Source organism: Mobula birostris, chromosome 22 (assembly GCF_030028105.1).
Source record: "Mobula birostris isolate sMobBir1 chromosome 22, sMobBir1.hap1, whole genome shotgun sequence".
NCBI classification, from domain to species: domain Eukaryota; kingdom Metazoa; phylum Chordata; class Chondrichthyes; order Myliobatiformes; family Myliobatidae; genus Mobula; species Mobula birostris.
The window spans coordinates 8,239,565-8,252,933 of NC_092391.1; the positions used below are offsets into that span (position 1 = coordinate 8,239,565).

A 13,369-nucleotide genomic window follows, 5' to 3' on the forward strand; every position below is an offset into this window, starting at 1 on the left:
TGGAGATGGGAATTTTCTCCTCTCCAGGGTTAAGCCCGTATTTCGCGAGTATATCCTTTTATTTTAGATTCCACTCCTCCCCCTCCCCCACACCACAACAGCCAGGAATTTCCAAAGAACGGGGAGAGTTCATGGTGCAGAATTCCAGGACAGATCCCACCCCTCCCACCCCCGATCTAAGTGCTACATGCATCATTAGCTAGGAATTCTTGGCACGGATTGGCTGAGAAAATTGGGACTACCACACTCGGACAAGAACGTGAGGATGACTGACTGCAGCTCTATCAGAGAAAGCCTAAACCTGAGGTCATCAGATCACAGCTTAAAGAAGGAACGATGAACCGCGCCCCCCGCCCCCAGGCTACACACAGACCCAGGGAGCCACAAAACCAAGAGCTTTGCCTGATGCCATCGTTGCCATGGCAGCAGCTTTGACATAACAATTTTTCTTAAAGTGACCTTGTTACTCGGTGAAGCACTCCTGTTTAATAAAAGGGGAGATGGTAAAAGTTATCCTCTGCGAACAGCAGTTGATGCTAAAGACAAGCTGCTGGAGAAACTGAGCAGATCAGGCAGCACCTGTGGAGGGAAGTTTATTTTTATTGACTTATTTGAGATACAGCGTGGTACAAGTCCTTCTAGTCCCTTGACCCACACTGTGCAGCAACCCCCCCAATTTAATCTGAGCCTAATCACGGGACGATTTACAAAGACCAACTAACCTACCAACCGGAACGTCTCTGGACTGTGGGAGGAAACTGGAGCACCCGGAGGAAACCCATGCGGTTACAGGGAGAAGGTAGGAGCTGCTTACAGACAGCAGAGGGAATTGAACCCAGGTTGCTGGTACTGTAAAGCGTTGCGCTGACCAATACACTAACGTGCCACCCAATGGACAATGGAAATCAACTTTCCGGGTTGAGGTCCTACACGTCCACGTCCCTCCGTGGACGCTGGCTGACCTGCTACGGTTCTCCAGTATTTTGCGTATTCCTCCAGGTCCTAGCGTCTGCAGCCTCTTGATTCTGTAGTAATTCCCCCTAGCACAGTTGTAGTTATGAGCTACAGGTGGGGAAGGGATAGAGGAGCAGTGGGAAGGAATATGGAGTCAGCTTACTGCTTATATCGAGTGTCCCCTCAGCCTCCTGCACTGTGCTCCAGAGAAAATAACCCGAGTTCATCCAGCCTCTCCTGATAGCTTATACCCTCTAGTCCAGGCAGGCAATCAATACCCTTCTGCACACTCTCCAAATGTCTTTTAACCATTGTCCTTGTATCTGAACTTTACAAACATTCGTGTCACTTTAATTCAGATGCCAGCACAGTTAGTTTGCAACTTAGGCCCAACAGTTGAAATACTCCTGTAGATGAATCAGGTTTCAGTCTGAGAGCTGGGGTGGGGGGCGTTGGCTTCTAACTATCTACACTGCTGGTAGGCATCGTCACTGGTAGATCATCAGTAGAGGTTCCTGCGATCAGAAGTGTCTCAAAAAGAGAAAACTGGCAACTGGTGACAACGTCCAGCTTCCCCTGGAGAAGAAAATAAAAGAGGGTCATTTAATGAAATCAATTTTGATGGGAGAGGCCTGTCACAGGATAGAAAACATCTCTGTCAATGATTCAGCCAAACAGAGAAAAATGTCACATTTCCAAATCTGCTGATGATACCAAACCATGTGGGATGGGAGTGGGGAGATGGTTTTCGGGAGATATGGACAAACTGAGAACATGTGACACACCTTGGTATTAGTATTGGATTCTTGCCCTCACAATCCACCTTGTCACGGCTCTGCTCCGCACCGCACTTCCTGTGTAACTGTAACACTTTCTTCTGTATTCTGTTACTGTCTTTATTCTGTTAGGTAAGAGAACCCTTAGGAGCAAGTGATCATAATCTGATTGAATACACCCTAAAATCTGAGAAGGAGAAATTAAAGTCAGATGTTTCAGTAGAACAATTGAGTGAAGGGAATTACAGAGGCATGAGAGAGGAGATGGCCAGAATTCACTGGAAAAGAACACTGGCAGGGATGATGGCAGAGCAGCAATGGCTGGAATTTCTGGAAGCAATTTGGAACAGTGTATACTGTTTGGAACAGGATGCTGTATATACATCCCAAAGAAGAAGAGTATTCTCAAGGAAAGAGACACGGCAATAGCTAACAAGAGAACTCACAGCCAACTTAAAAGCCAAAGGGAGGGTATATAATAAAGCAAAAATTAATGGGAAGTTAGAGGATCGGGAAGCTTTTAAAAACCAACAGAAGGCAACTAAAATGTCATTAAGAAGGTAAAAATGGAATATGAAAGTAAAGCGGCTAATAATATTAAACAGGATACCAAAAGTTTCTTCAGATACATAAAGTGCAAAAGAGAGGTAAGAGTGGATATTGGACCGCTGGAAAACGATGCCGGAGAGGTAGTAATGGGGGAATAACAAAATGGTCAACGAATTGGGTAAGTATTTTGCCTCAGTCTTCATGGTGGAAGGCACTAGCAGCATGATGGCAGTTCTTAGTGCTGGGGGTCATGACGTGTGTGAAGTTACCATTACTAGGAAGAAGGTTCTTGGGAACCTGAAAGGTCTGAAGCTGGATAAGTCACCTGTACCAGATGGCGTACACCCCAGGGTTCTGAAAGGCTTGGCTGAAGAGATCATTGAGGCATTAGCAATGATCTTTCAAGAATCACTAAATTCTGGAATGGTTCCGGAAAAATGGAAAACTGCAAATGTCGCTCCACTCTTCAAGAAGGGAGAGAGACAGAAGAAAGGAAGTTACAGGCCAGTTAGTCGACGTCAGTGTTTAGGAAGATGTTGGAGTTGATTATTAAGGAAGAGGTCTCAGGGTACTTGGAGGCACATGATAAAGCAGGCTGTTGTCAGCACTGTCTCCTCAAGGGAAAATCTTGCCTGACAAATCACACATGAGGCTGCTTAACAAGCTACGAGCCCATGGTATTACAGGAAAGATTCTAGCATGGATAAAGCAGTGGCTGATTAGCAGGAGGCGAAGAGCGGGAATAAAGAGAGCCTTTTCTGACTGACTGCCGGTGACTAGCCGTGTTCCACAGGGGTCTACATTGGGACCGATTCTTTTCACATTATATGTCAATGATTTGGATGATGGAATTGATGTCTTTGTTACAAAGTTTGCAGATGATATGAAGATAGGTGGAGGGGCAGGTTTTGAGGAAGTAGAAAAGTTACAGAAACATTTAGACAGATTAGGAGAATGGGCAAAGAAATGACAGGGTACAGTGTTGGGAAGTGTATGGTCATGCACTTTGATAGAAGAAAAGAATGGGTTGACTATTTTCTAAATAAAGAGAAAATACAAAAAAAACTGAGGTACAAAGAGACTTGCAAGTCCTTGTGCAGGATTCCCTAAAGGTTAATTTGCAGGTTGAGTCTGTGGTGAAAAAGGCAAATGCAATGTTAGCATTCATTTCAAGAGGACTAGAATATAAAAGCAAGGATGTAATGCTGAGACTTTATAAAGCACTGGTGAGGCCTCACTTGGAGTATTGTGAGCAGTTTTGGGCCCCTTATCTTAGAAAGGATGTGCTGAAACTGGAGAGGGTTCAAAGGAAGTTCACAAAAATGATTCCAGGATTGAATGGCTTGTCATATGAAGAGTGTTTGTTGGCTCTGGGCCTGTATTCACTGGAATTCAGCAGAATGAGAGGTGGCCTCATTGAAACCTTTTGAATGGTGAAAGGCTTTGATAGAGTGGATATGGAGAGGATGTTTCCTACGGTGGGAGAATCTAAGACCAGAGGACACAACCTCAGAATAGAGGGGCGTCCTTTTAGAACTGAGATGAGGAGGAATTTCTTTAGCCAGAGAGTGGTGAATCTGTGGAATCCATTGTCATAGGCCGCTGTGGAGGCCAAATCTTCATGTATATTTAAGGCAGAGGTTGATAGATTCTTGATTGGTCGGGGCATGAAGGAATATGAGGAGAAGGCAAGAGATTGGGGCTGAGAGGGAAATGGATCAGCCAGGATGAATTGGCAGAGAGGACATGGTGTTCCGATATCTTATGGTCTTATGGTTTTACCTTGTTCTACCTCAAAGCACTGATGAGATGAAATGATCTGTATGGGTGGCATTCAAAACAAAGATTTTGACTGTTCCGCGTACATTGGACAATAATAACCAAGTTATGGAATGGATTGAGTTTATTACTGTCACATGAACTGAGATAAAGTGAAAAGCTTGTCTTGCATACTGTTCATACAGATCAAATCATTACACAGTTCATTGAAGAAGAACGGGAAAACAATAACAATGCAGATTAAAGTGTAACACCTACAGAGAAAGTGCAGTGCAGGGAGACAATAAAGTTTAGATCATAACAAGGTGAAGATTCCATCTTATTGTGCAAGGGAACCATTCAATAGCCTTATAACAGTGGGAGATTGGTGGTACGTGCTTTTAGGCTTCTGTATCCTCTACCTGGTGATGGGAGAGGGGAGAAGAGAGAATGTCTAAGGTGGGGGTGGATAGAGTCTTGCCTGCTTTACTGAGACAGCAAGAAGCGTAGACAGAGTCTTATTATTGTCACATGTTCCAAGATACAGTGAAAAGGAAACATGAGAAAATCTGCAGTTGCTGCAAAGTAACACACACAAAATGCTGGAGGAACTCTGCAGGCCAGGTAGCATCGATGGCTTTGTTGCCAAGTTTGCAGATGATACAAAGATTGGTGGAGGGGCAGATAGTGTTAGTGAAACAGGTAAGATGCAGAAGGACTTAGACAGATTAGGAGAATGGGCGAGGAAGTGGCAAATGTTGGAAAATGCATGGTCATGCACTTTGGTATTAGAAATAGATGTGTGGACTATCTTCTAAACGGGGAGAAAATCCAGGAATCTGAGATGCCGAGGGACTTGGAAGTCCTTGTGCAGAACTCCCTGAAGATTAACTTGCAGGTTGAGATGGTGGTGAGGAAGGCAAATGTCATGAGCCATTTCAAGAGGTCTAGAATACAAGAGCAAGGATGTGATGCTGAGGCTTTATAAGGCACTGGTGAGGCCTCACGTTGAGTATTATGAACAGTTTTGGGCCCCTCATCTTAGAAAAGATGTGTTGGCATTGGATAGGGTCCAGAGGAGGTTCACAAGGATGATTCCAGGAATAAAAGGGTTATCATACGAGGAACGTTTGATGGCTCTGGGTGTGTATTCACTGGAATTCAGAGGATGAGGGAGGGATCTCATTGAAACTTTTCGAATGTTGAAAGGCCTGGACGGAGTAGATGTGGAAAAGATATTTCCCACGGCTGGAGAGTCTAGGACAAGAGGGCACAGCCTCAGGGTAGAGGAGCGCCCTTTCAAAACAGAGATGCGGAGAAATTTCTTTAGCCAAAGGGTGGTGAATTTGTGGAGTTTGTTGCTACCTGCAGCTGTGGAGGCCAGGTCACTGGGTGTATTTAAAGCAGAGATTGATAGGTTCTTTGCTCTCTTTCTTTTTTCAATCTTTTTATTGATTTTTTTAAAAAGTGTGTATACAAACAAGAGGAGAATATCTCTGGTATATATGTCAGTAACAGTACATACAGAAGGTAAAATAAGCAATATCAGAATCACACATAGTGTTGATCTACAAAGTATAAATTTGATATAGAATGTATAATACAGAGAAAAAAATGTAATTCATTCTCTTCTTACCAATTTATGAAGAAAGGAAAGACTATTAGAAATTTTTATATATTAAAAAAAACACTATTCTAAACAGAAAAAAAAGGACTGGGCAGTCCATCCTGAGAGAAAAAAACAAGAGAAGAGAGACTCTCTGATCAAATCTAAGGTTCTGAAAAAATAGCTGGAAGAGAATCAGTACAAAAATCAGATCATATGAAAATATTGAATAAAAGGTCGCCAGATTTCTTCAAATTTAAAGGATGTATCCAACATCTGACTTCTTATTTTCTCTAGACTTAAACAGGACATGATAGAGGAAAACCAATAAAAGGCGGTAGGGGGGTTATGGTCCTTCCATTTAAGTAAAATGGCTTTCCTAGCCAAAAGGGTGGAAGAGGCTATCATCCGCTGGGCGGAAGCAGGAGTATATCCTGCTTCCGATGGAATAATCCCAAAAATAGCTGTAAATAAGTTTGGTTGTAAATCCAGACCCAGCACCTTTGATAAGGTTTTAAAAACATCTTTCCAAAAATTCTCCAACTTTATGCAAAAACCAAAACATGTGAGTTAAAGTGGCCGCCTGAGTATTACATCTGTCACAAATAGGATTAATACTGGGAAAAATACAGGCTAATTTATCCTTTGACATATGTGCCCGATGCACTACCCTGACTGTACCAAGGAATGACGGGCACAAACAGATGAAGTATTTACCAGGTGAAAAATTTTACTCCATTGATTACCTGAAAGCAACTCTTGAAATTCCCAGGCAGCTCTAATTTTATCGTTAGATATCATTCGTAAATTCAATAACCATTTATAAATTGTAGCTATTGATCCTTTTTGGAGTGATTTAACCTGGAAGAGGGTATCTATTATATTAGATGGATAAGTAGAGGGATAATTTGAAAGCAAAGTACGTAAAAAATTCCTAATTTGTAAATATCTAAAAAAGTGTACATTGTATAAATCAAATTTATCCGCTAGCTGAGTGAAAGACATTAAACAATCCCCTATAAACAAATCCAAAAAGGTTATTATTCCTTTGGTTTTCCAGATTAAAAAAGCCTGATCTAAAATTGATGGTTTAAAAAAATAATTACGATATATTTTACTAGAAGGGACAAAATTATTTAATTCAAAAAAAATCTGTGAAACTGAAACCAAATTCTTAATGTATGTTTAATAATAGGATTAAGGTCTTGTCTCAGTCCTAGAGAGCAGAAAAGGAAGAGGAGCTCCCAGTAAAGAGGCCGATAGGTTCTTGATTGGACATGGCATCAAAGGTCATGGGGAGAAGGCTGGGAACTGGGGTTGAAGAGGAGATATGTAAAAAGGATTAACTATGAGTGAATGGTGGAGCAGACTCGATGGGCCAGATGGCCTAATTCTGCTCCTACGTTTTATGGACTTATACATAATTACATCAAGATAGGAAAAGGTTTTGGGCTATATTATATAAATTTTTAGTGTGACTGTATGTTTACTGCCTCCTTGTATGTGTTATATGTGCCTTGTGCTGTGTGTGACTGTTGGTAATGAGTTTTGCACCTTGGCCTCAGAGGAACACTGTTTCGTTCGGCTGTATTCATGGGTGTTCGGGTATGGTTGAATGACAATTAAACCTGAACTTGAACTTGCTCCTCCTGTCCAGTGGTAGTAACGAGAAAACAGCATGGCCTGGATGAGGGGAGGAAAACTGCAAGGATTGGTGATTCTATCGGAACATTAAGATCTCAATTAAAGATATTGCCTGATCACAGTCTTGTTAAATTGTCCTTTGACCGAGGGGAGAGAACCAGCCATCTTAAACCACGGTACAGTAACGATCGTGGGTGGAGTTACCTCGAGGATTCTCTCACAGGCTCCATTTTCACAGTCCCAAATAAGAATCTAGAGGAGCAGATAAAACGAGTGAGTCAGGCCACAGATCTCTGGATTTTGTCTAAAGCAGAAAAACTGGTTTCAGCTGAGGTAGAGGTGCAGTAGCAGGTACGGGTAAACAGACAGGGAGAGTTGAAATTGTTCAGTCATCGTACCTTTCTGTCCTGGGCTGCCGTCATGAGCAGAATTGCATCCAGGGAGAATGCCAGAGCCATCACTGGCCCAGTGTGCTTATCCAGGACAAAGATAAGGCTCCCACGTCTTGGATCCCACACGCGTACCGTCTTATCCCAGGAACCTGAAGCCTAGGAGACAATCAGAAGGGATGCATCTGACGTGGTTGGTTAAAACAACATGGGACAGACTTTCCACCCAATGTTGCTTCATTTTCCTCACACGCCCTTCCCCAAAGTTCAAAGTTGAAGGTACAATTATTATCAAAGTATGTATACCTTATACAACCTTGAGATTCGGTCTCCTTCCAGACAGCCACAAGACAAAGAAACCCCAAAAGAACCCCTTTAAAAAATAGACTGTCAAACACCAGAGTGTGCAGAGAAAAAAAAATTGTGTAAACAATAAATGTAAGCAAATAGCGTTCAGAACTCAAGTTTTACGAAAGACACGAAGCTGGAGCTGGAGAAGGCCACAGCCCCAGTTCAATGCAGAGCTGAGTAAACGTCATAGACGTGCCTCAGAGCCTAAAGCCTGAGAGCACATACTTGCAGATTCAAAGACAGCTTCTACTCCACTGTTATAAGCCTCTTAAATGGACCTCTCATACTCTATAAACAATGAACTCTTAATCTCTCAAACCATGTGTTGTCGGCTCCTAACCCAAGGGATTATTTATAGAGGGGGCATGTTGGGCCACTATAACAAGTGGTCGCCTCCTTCCTCCTGGTGTCTCAAGTACTCATAGACATAGCCCATCTTTCACCCTCTATAAGCTCCTCTGGACCTCTGACATCTGTACGTGTTCACTCATCAGCCCTGACCTACACTGGGATCCAATTGAACACCACTGCCGTGTTATGATTCTCAGTTTCTCCATGGTCTCACCTCTTCTCATCTCCAAAACCTCCTCCTGCCCTGTAATGCTCCGAGATATCAGCCCTCCTCCAAACAAGCTACCTTGTAAAAAAGAATCTAGTGGTCTAAACGACCTTGTCTTCACACAACACTGAATGAGTGAAGGAAGGAATTGGTTTAGTGTTGTCTCATGTACTGAGATACATGGAGAGCCATTGTGCAGGATCAGAACAGCTGCAGAACTTTGCAAATTCAGCCAGCTACATCACTAGCTTCCCCACCAACAAAGACATTTTCTAAAGGTGATGCCTATAGAAAGCAACGTCCATCACCCAGGACAAGCCCTCTCTTCATTGCTGCCATCAAGGAGGAGATACAGGAGCCTGAAGACACACACCTAACTTTTTAGAAATGGCTTCTTCCCTCTGCCAGCAGATTTCTGAATGGACAATGAACGCCTGGACACTACCTCACTTCCTCTCAGCTCTCTTTCTCACTATTTTTAAATATATATATATATATATATTTATCATTGTAATTTACAGTTTTTATGTATTGGATTGTATTTGTATTGGGCTGTCCAGCTGCTGCAAACAACGTATTTCATGACATATTAAACCTGATTCTGATTGAGTGAAAAGCTTTTGTTTGGGTGCTGTCCAGCAGATCAGACCGTACATAATTACACTGAGGTAGCAAGAGGAAGGTAGTTAGAGAGAAAGTGCAGCTCAGGTGCACACTTGGACTTCTTTTGCACATTACTTGTTCGTCAGTCTTTGACTTCACGTATAAAGTGCAGCCACTTCGGTGGTGATGTCTGTTATCTGTCAAGTAGGGAACCGTGCACAATTCTGATTTGATGGAGACGGACGTGAGGGCACGGAGGAACATCTGGAAAACTTCTGAAATGCCCGCTTCGCTGCCGCTGCTTCTGTGTGGTAACCGGAATCTCCGGAGCAGAGGGCCCCGAAATCCCCGGCTTTGCGTGTTTCAGATGCCTGGGCAAGGTCGAAGGCGCTCAGGAGGCTGTATCAGAACGGCTGGTTGGAAGCTCGGAGTTTTCGGACGGACGGACTCAGTGTCGGCTGCTTCCAAGGCATCGGCAAGTTGACGGTGCCTGGAGGTTTATGGAAGGGAGTTTCTCCCTTTTGCCGCCTGCTATCGGGGACTTGGGAGTCGATCAACTCGGGGACTTTTGAGACTTTATTTACCATGCCCATGGTTTGTTCTTCATCAAATTATGGTATTGCTTTGCACTGCTGTAACTAGATGTTATAATTATGTGGTTCTGTCAGTGTTAGTCTTTGGTTTGTCCTGTTTTCTGTGATATCACTCCGGAGAAACATTGTATCATTTCTTAATGCATGTATGCATTTCTAAATGACAATAAAAGAGGACTGAGTGTTCTCATAATCTAATTAAAGCGCCAGGGCCACAATGAGGTAGATTGGGAGATCAAGTTTATCTTTTAGCGTATGAGGTCCGTACGGGAGTCTGATAACACTGAGAAAGAAGGTGTCCTTTGAGTCAGGTGGTACGTGCGCTTGGGATTTTGTGTCTTCTGTCCAACAGGAAAGAGAAGAAGAGAGAATGACTAGAATAGGAGGGGGTCACGATTATGTTGGCTGCTTTGCTGAGGCAGTGGGAGTGTAGGTGGAATCAGTGGAGAGAAGGCTGGTTTCCGAGATGAACTGGACAGTGCTCAGAACTCTGTGGTTAAGAAACTTCTTGAGGCCAATCCTAGACTAAGCTTTTGGAGGTAGCACGTTAATTTAATTTAGAGAAGCCTCGTGTGAAACGCAGTGGGAATTAGTTTCATGCTGTCAAAGGGCTCATATTAGCCAATGTTGCTTTACGTGCATTCACTTCCCAAAATAAGTCTTCAGAAGCAGGAAGTAAATTGCCTTCCTTCACCAAGGTGACATTGTAAAGGAGCATTACAGCCCAGAATCCAGCTGGACCATGTGACACCACACCTTGGCTTCAGTCACTGGGCCATAGACTGCTCCCTTCAGTTCCTACACTTAGAACATAGATCATTACAGCACACTCTTCTCTGTGGATTGTCACCTTGTCGCGGTGGAGAAGCTTATGTGGTCCTGTGATCCCGAGAGCAATGCCGTCTGGAGTTATGCTCCTGGTAGGGTCACCCATGGCGGTAAGGTCGAGGGTGAGGTCCCTGACAAAGAACAATCCAACCACGACCTCAACGGTGGAACAGGCGGATGAAGCTACTTCGAACTCAACGGCTGTGAAGGCGGATGAAGGCTGCAACAAATCTATCAGCTCCAATCGTCGTGGTTTCCAAGCCATTGGAATCAGTTGGTTGATTTGTGAAGTATCGTGTGCCTCTTGGAGTGCAACGTCAAGTACACGTTAAACAAACACACGCACAGGCATCTTCACTCTGTATGGAACGAGGACAATCATCCTCGACCTCGAGGGATAGCCACGACGACGACGACAGCACACTGAACAGGCCCCTCATCCCATACTGTTGTGCCAACTCTTTGACCTGTTCCAAGAACAATCTAACTCTTCCCTCCTACATAACCCTCCATTCTTCCATCATCCATCTGCCTATCTAAGAGTCTCTTAAATGCCCCTGATGTATCTTCCCCCACCACTACCCCTGGAAGAGTGTCCATTCATCCACCACCCTCTAAACAAAGAACCTACCTCTGACATTCCCTCCAATTTCCTTAACATTAAACCCCCCGTATCGATCATTTCCATCCTGGGAGAAGTCTTGGGCTGCCCTCTCGATCTCTGCCTCTAATCACCTTGAACACCTCCGTCAAGTCACCTCTCATCCTCGGTCACTCCCAAGAGAAAAGCCCTTGTTTCTTATCGAACCCTAGACTTGCTCACCAGCATCCCAATGCCAGAAAACGCCACGCAGCTCACGTTGCTCGTGTGACCTTTCAAAGTCCTTTTGTGTTTCAGACTTTGTATGTTCCACACGATGACGGTAGAATCCCAGGATCCGGTGGCCTGCGGAAAGAAAATGACACCTTACGCCAGGGATCTGCAGCGCCACGGTACGTAGCGGTTAGAACGAGACTATTACAGCTCAGGGTGTCAGAGTTCAGGGGTTCAATTCCGGCCTCCGCTGTATGTGCGTTCTCCCTGTGACCACATGGGTTTCCTCTGGATGGTCCAGTTTCCTCCCACAGACAAAAGACGTACCGGTTACCAGGTTAATTGGTCATTGTAAGTAGTCCATGATCAGGCTGGGGTTAAATAGCCAGGTTACCGGGCAGTGCAGCTCATTAGGCTAGAAAGGCCTGTTCTTCATTGTACCCTAAATAAAATATTCCCAGCACTAAGAACTAGGCCTGGGTCTGTTTACAACAGAAGATGTGGTCAGAAGCCAGGCCACTGGTGAATGCATTAACTGTCAGATAACCAACAGATTCATAATCTATATACTACTAAAATTCTCGTGCTCTGTTTGTCTGTTTGTGACCTCCAATTAGCCCAAACGGTGCATTACAGCGGCACTTTTTTTGACTAAATCGACTTAAAATGCTCTAACTTACAGAATGCAGGCAAAGTTCAGGGTTATATATTCGTATAAAATTGCTCACTCGTCAAGCAACAGACCCCACTTTCCACAACCCGAGCTGATTCCAGCTTTAATGGAAACCGGGACGCGACACCAGGATGCATGCGCACGGCCAGCCACAGCAGCGCCTCACGATGCTCACAGAGCTGATTCCACCTTTCATGGAAACCGCGACACGACACCACGACGCCTGCGCACGGCCGGCCTCAGAAGTGACTCACGATGCTCACAGCAGCGACACCAACCACAGCAAAAGGGCAGGGCAGCTCTATTTCGAGCAGTCACTTTCTGCTAATCACCATCAGCATGTGCAGGATTGGGACAGGTCAAACTGCGACCCATCGATAAGAGATATTTAAATCTTATTGTAATGAAGTACTTCGAAACACCCTATTCCCAGATTCTACACTTGGACTAATAAGAGATGGGAAAGAAGGAGAATGGGGAAAAGAATGGAGGACTACTCCGGGATTTCTGAAGCAAATGTTCTGGGTCGAGTGTATACCGTTTCTCTACAAAGTGCTGACCTCTACTATTTGAGACTTCTTCTTCATCACATAAAGGGGCCAGTATCTTTCGAATCATTGAACACACATGATGGAGATATCCTTCCATCATTCAAAGACGCCTGCAGAGAGAGAGGATTGTTGCAAGCTGACGATCATTGGCAACAAACTATGGAAGAGGCTGAGGGAACAAGAATGCCCAGAGCAATATGAGATTTGTTCGTCGTCTTACTAACAAACACTGAAATCAACAATCCACAGCAATTATGGAACCAGTTCAAGAATACAATGTCTGAAGATTTCTTACAAATGAAGAAGAGAACTATTAATGATCCTAACATAATGATCGATGAAAGGCATCATGGATAAGCTCTTCTGTATTTCCAAGAGGAACTTGAGAACTTGGGCAAAACACTTGAAGAATATAACTTGCCAACACCAAGAAACGGTACAATTACTCAAAGTGCTGGCAATCTGGAATTATTGCGTGAACTGCAATACAACAGAGACGAACAGCAGGAATTTGTTTCACAGAAGGAGCCCCTATTGAATAATGAGCAAAGGGAAGTATATGAATATGTGTGCGACTGCTTGGAAAGGAATCTCTCTTCAATGATTTTCACTGATGCACCAGGAAGAATGGGCAAGACATTTATCATCAACTTGATCCTGGCTAAAGTTAGGGGAGATGGAAGTGTTGCTATTGCTGTCGCATTATCCTGTATTGCAGTAA

At 43.9% G+C, this 13,369-nt stretch overlaps 1 protein-coding gene across 1 annotated transcript in view; it reads right to left on the reverse strand.

The window, feature by feature from the left end:
* Positions 1-1,057: 1,057 nt before the first annotated feature.
* wdr38 (WD repeat domain 38) overlaps positions 1,058-13,369 on the reverse strand; it is a 34,518-nt gene continuing 22,206 nt past the window's right edge. The window contains exons 6-9 of the mRNA XM_072239995.1: positions 11,434-11,556; positions 7,686-7,835; positions 7,492-7,539; positions 1,058-1,530 (exon numbers count right to left, since the gene is read on the reverse strand). Of these exons, the coding sequence (XP_072096096.1) occupies positions 1,414-1,530; positions 7,492-7,539; positions 7,686-7,835; positions 11,434-11,556 (438 nt within the window). The 3' untranslated portion in view covers positions 1,058-1,413. The remainder of the gene's footprint in view (positions 1,531-7,491; positions 7,540-7,685; positions 7,836-11,433; positions 11,557-13,369) is intronic.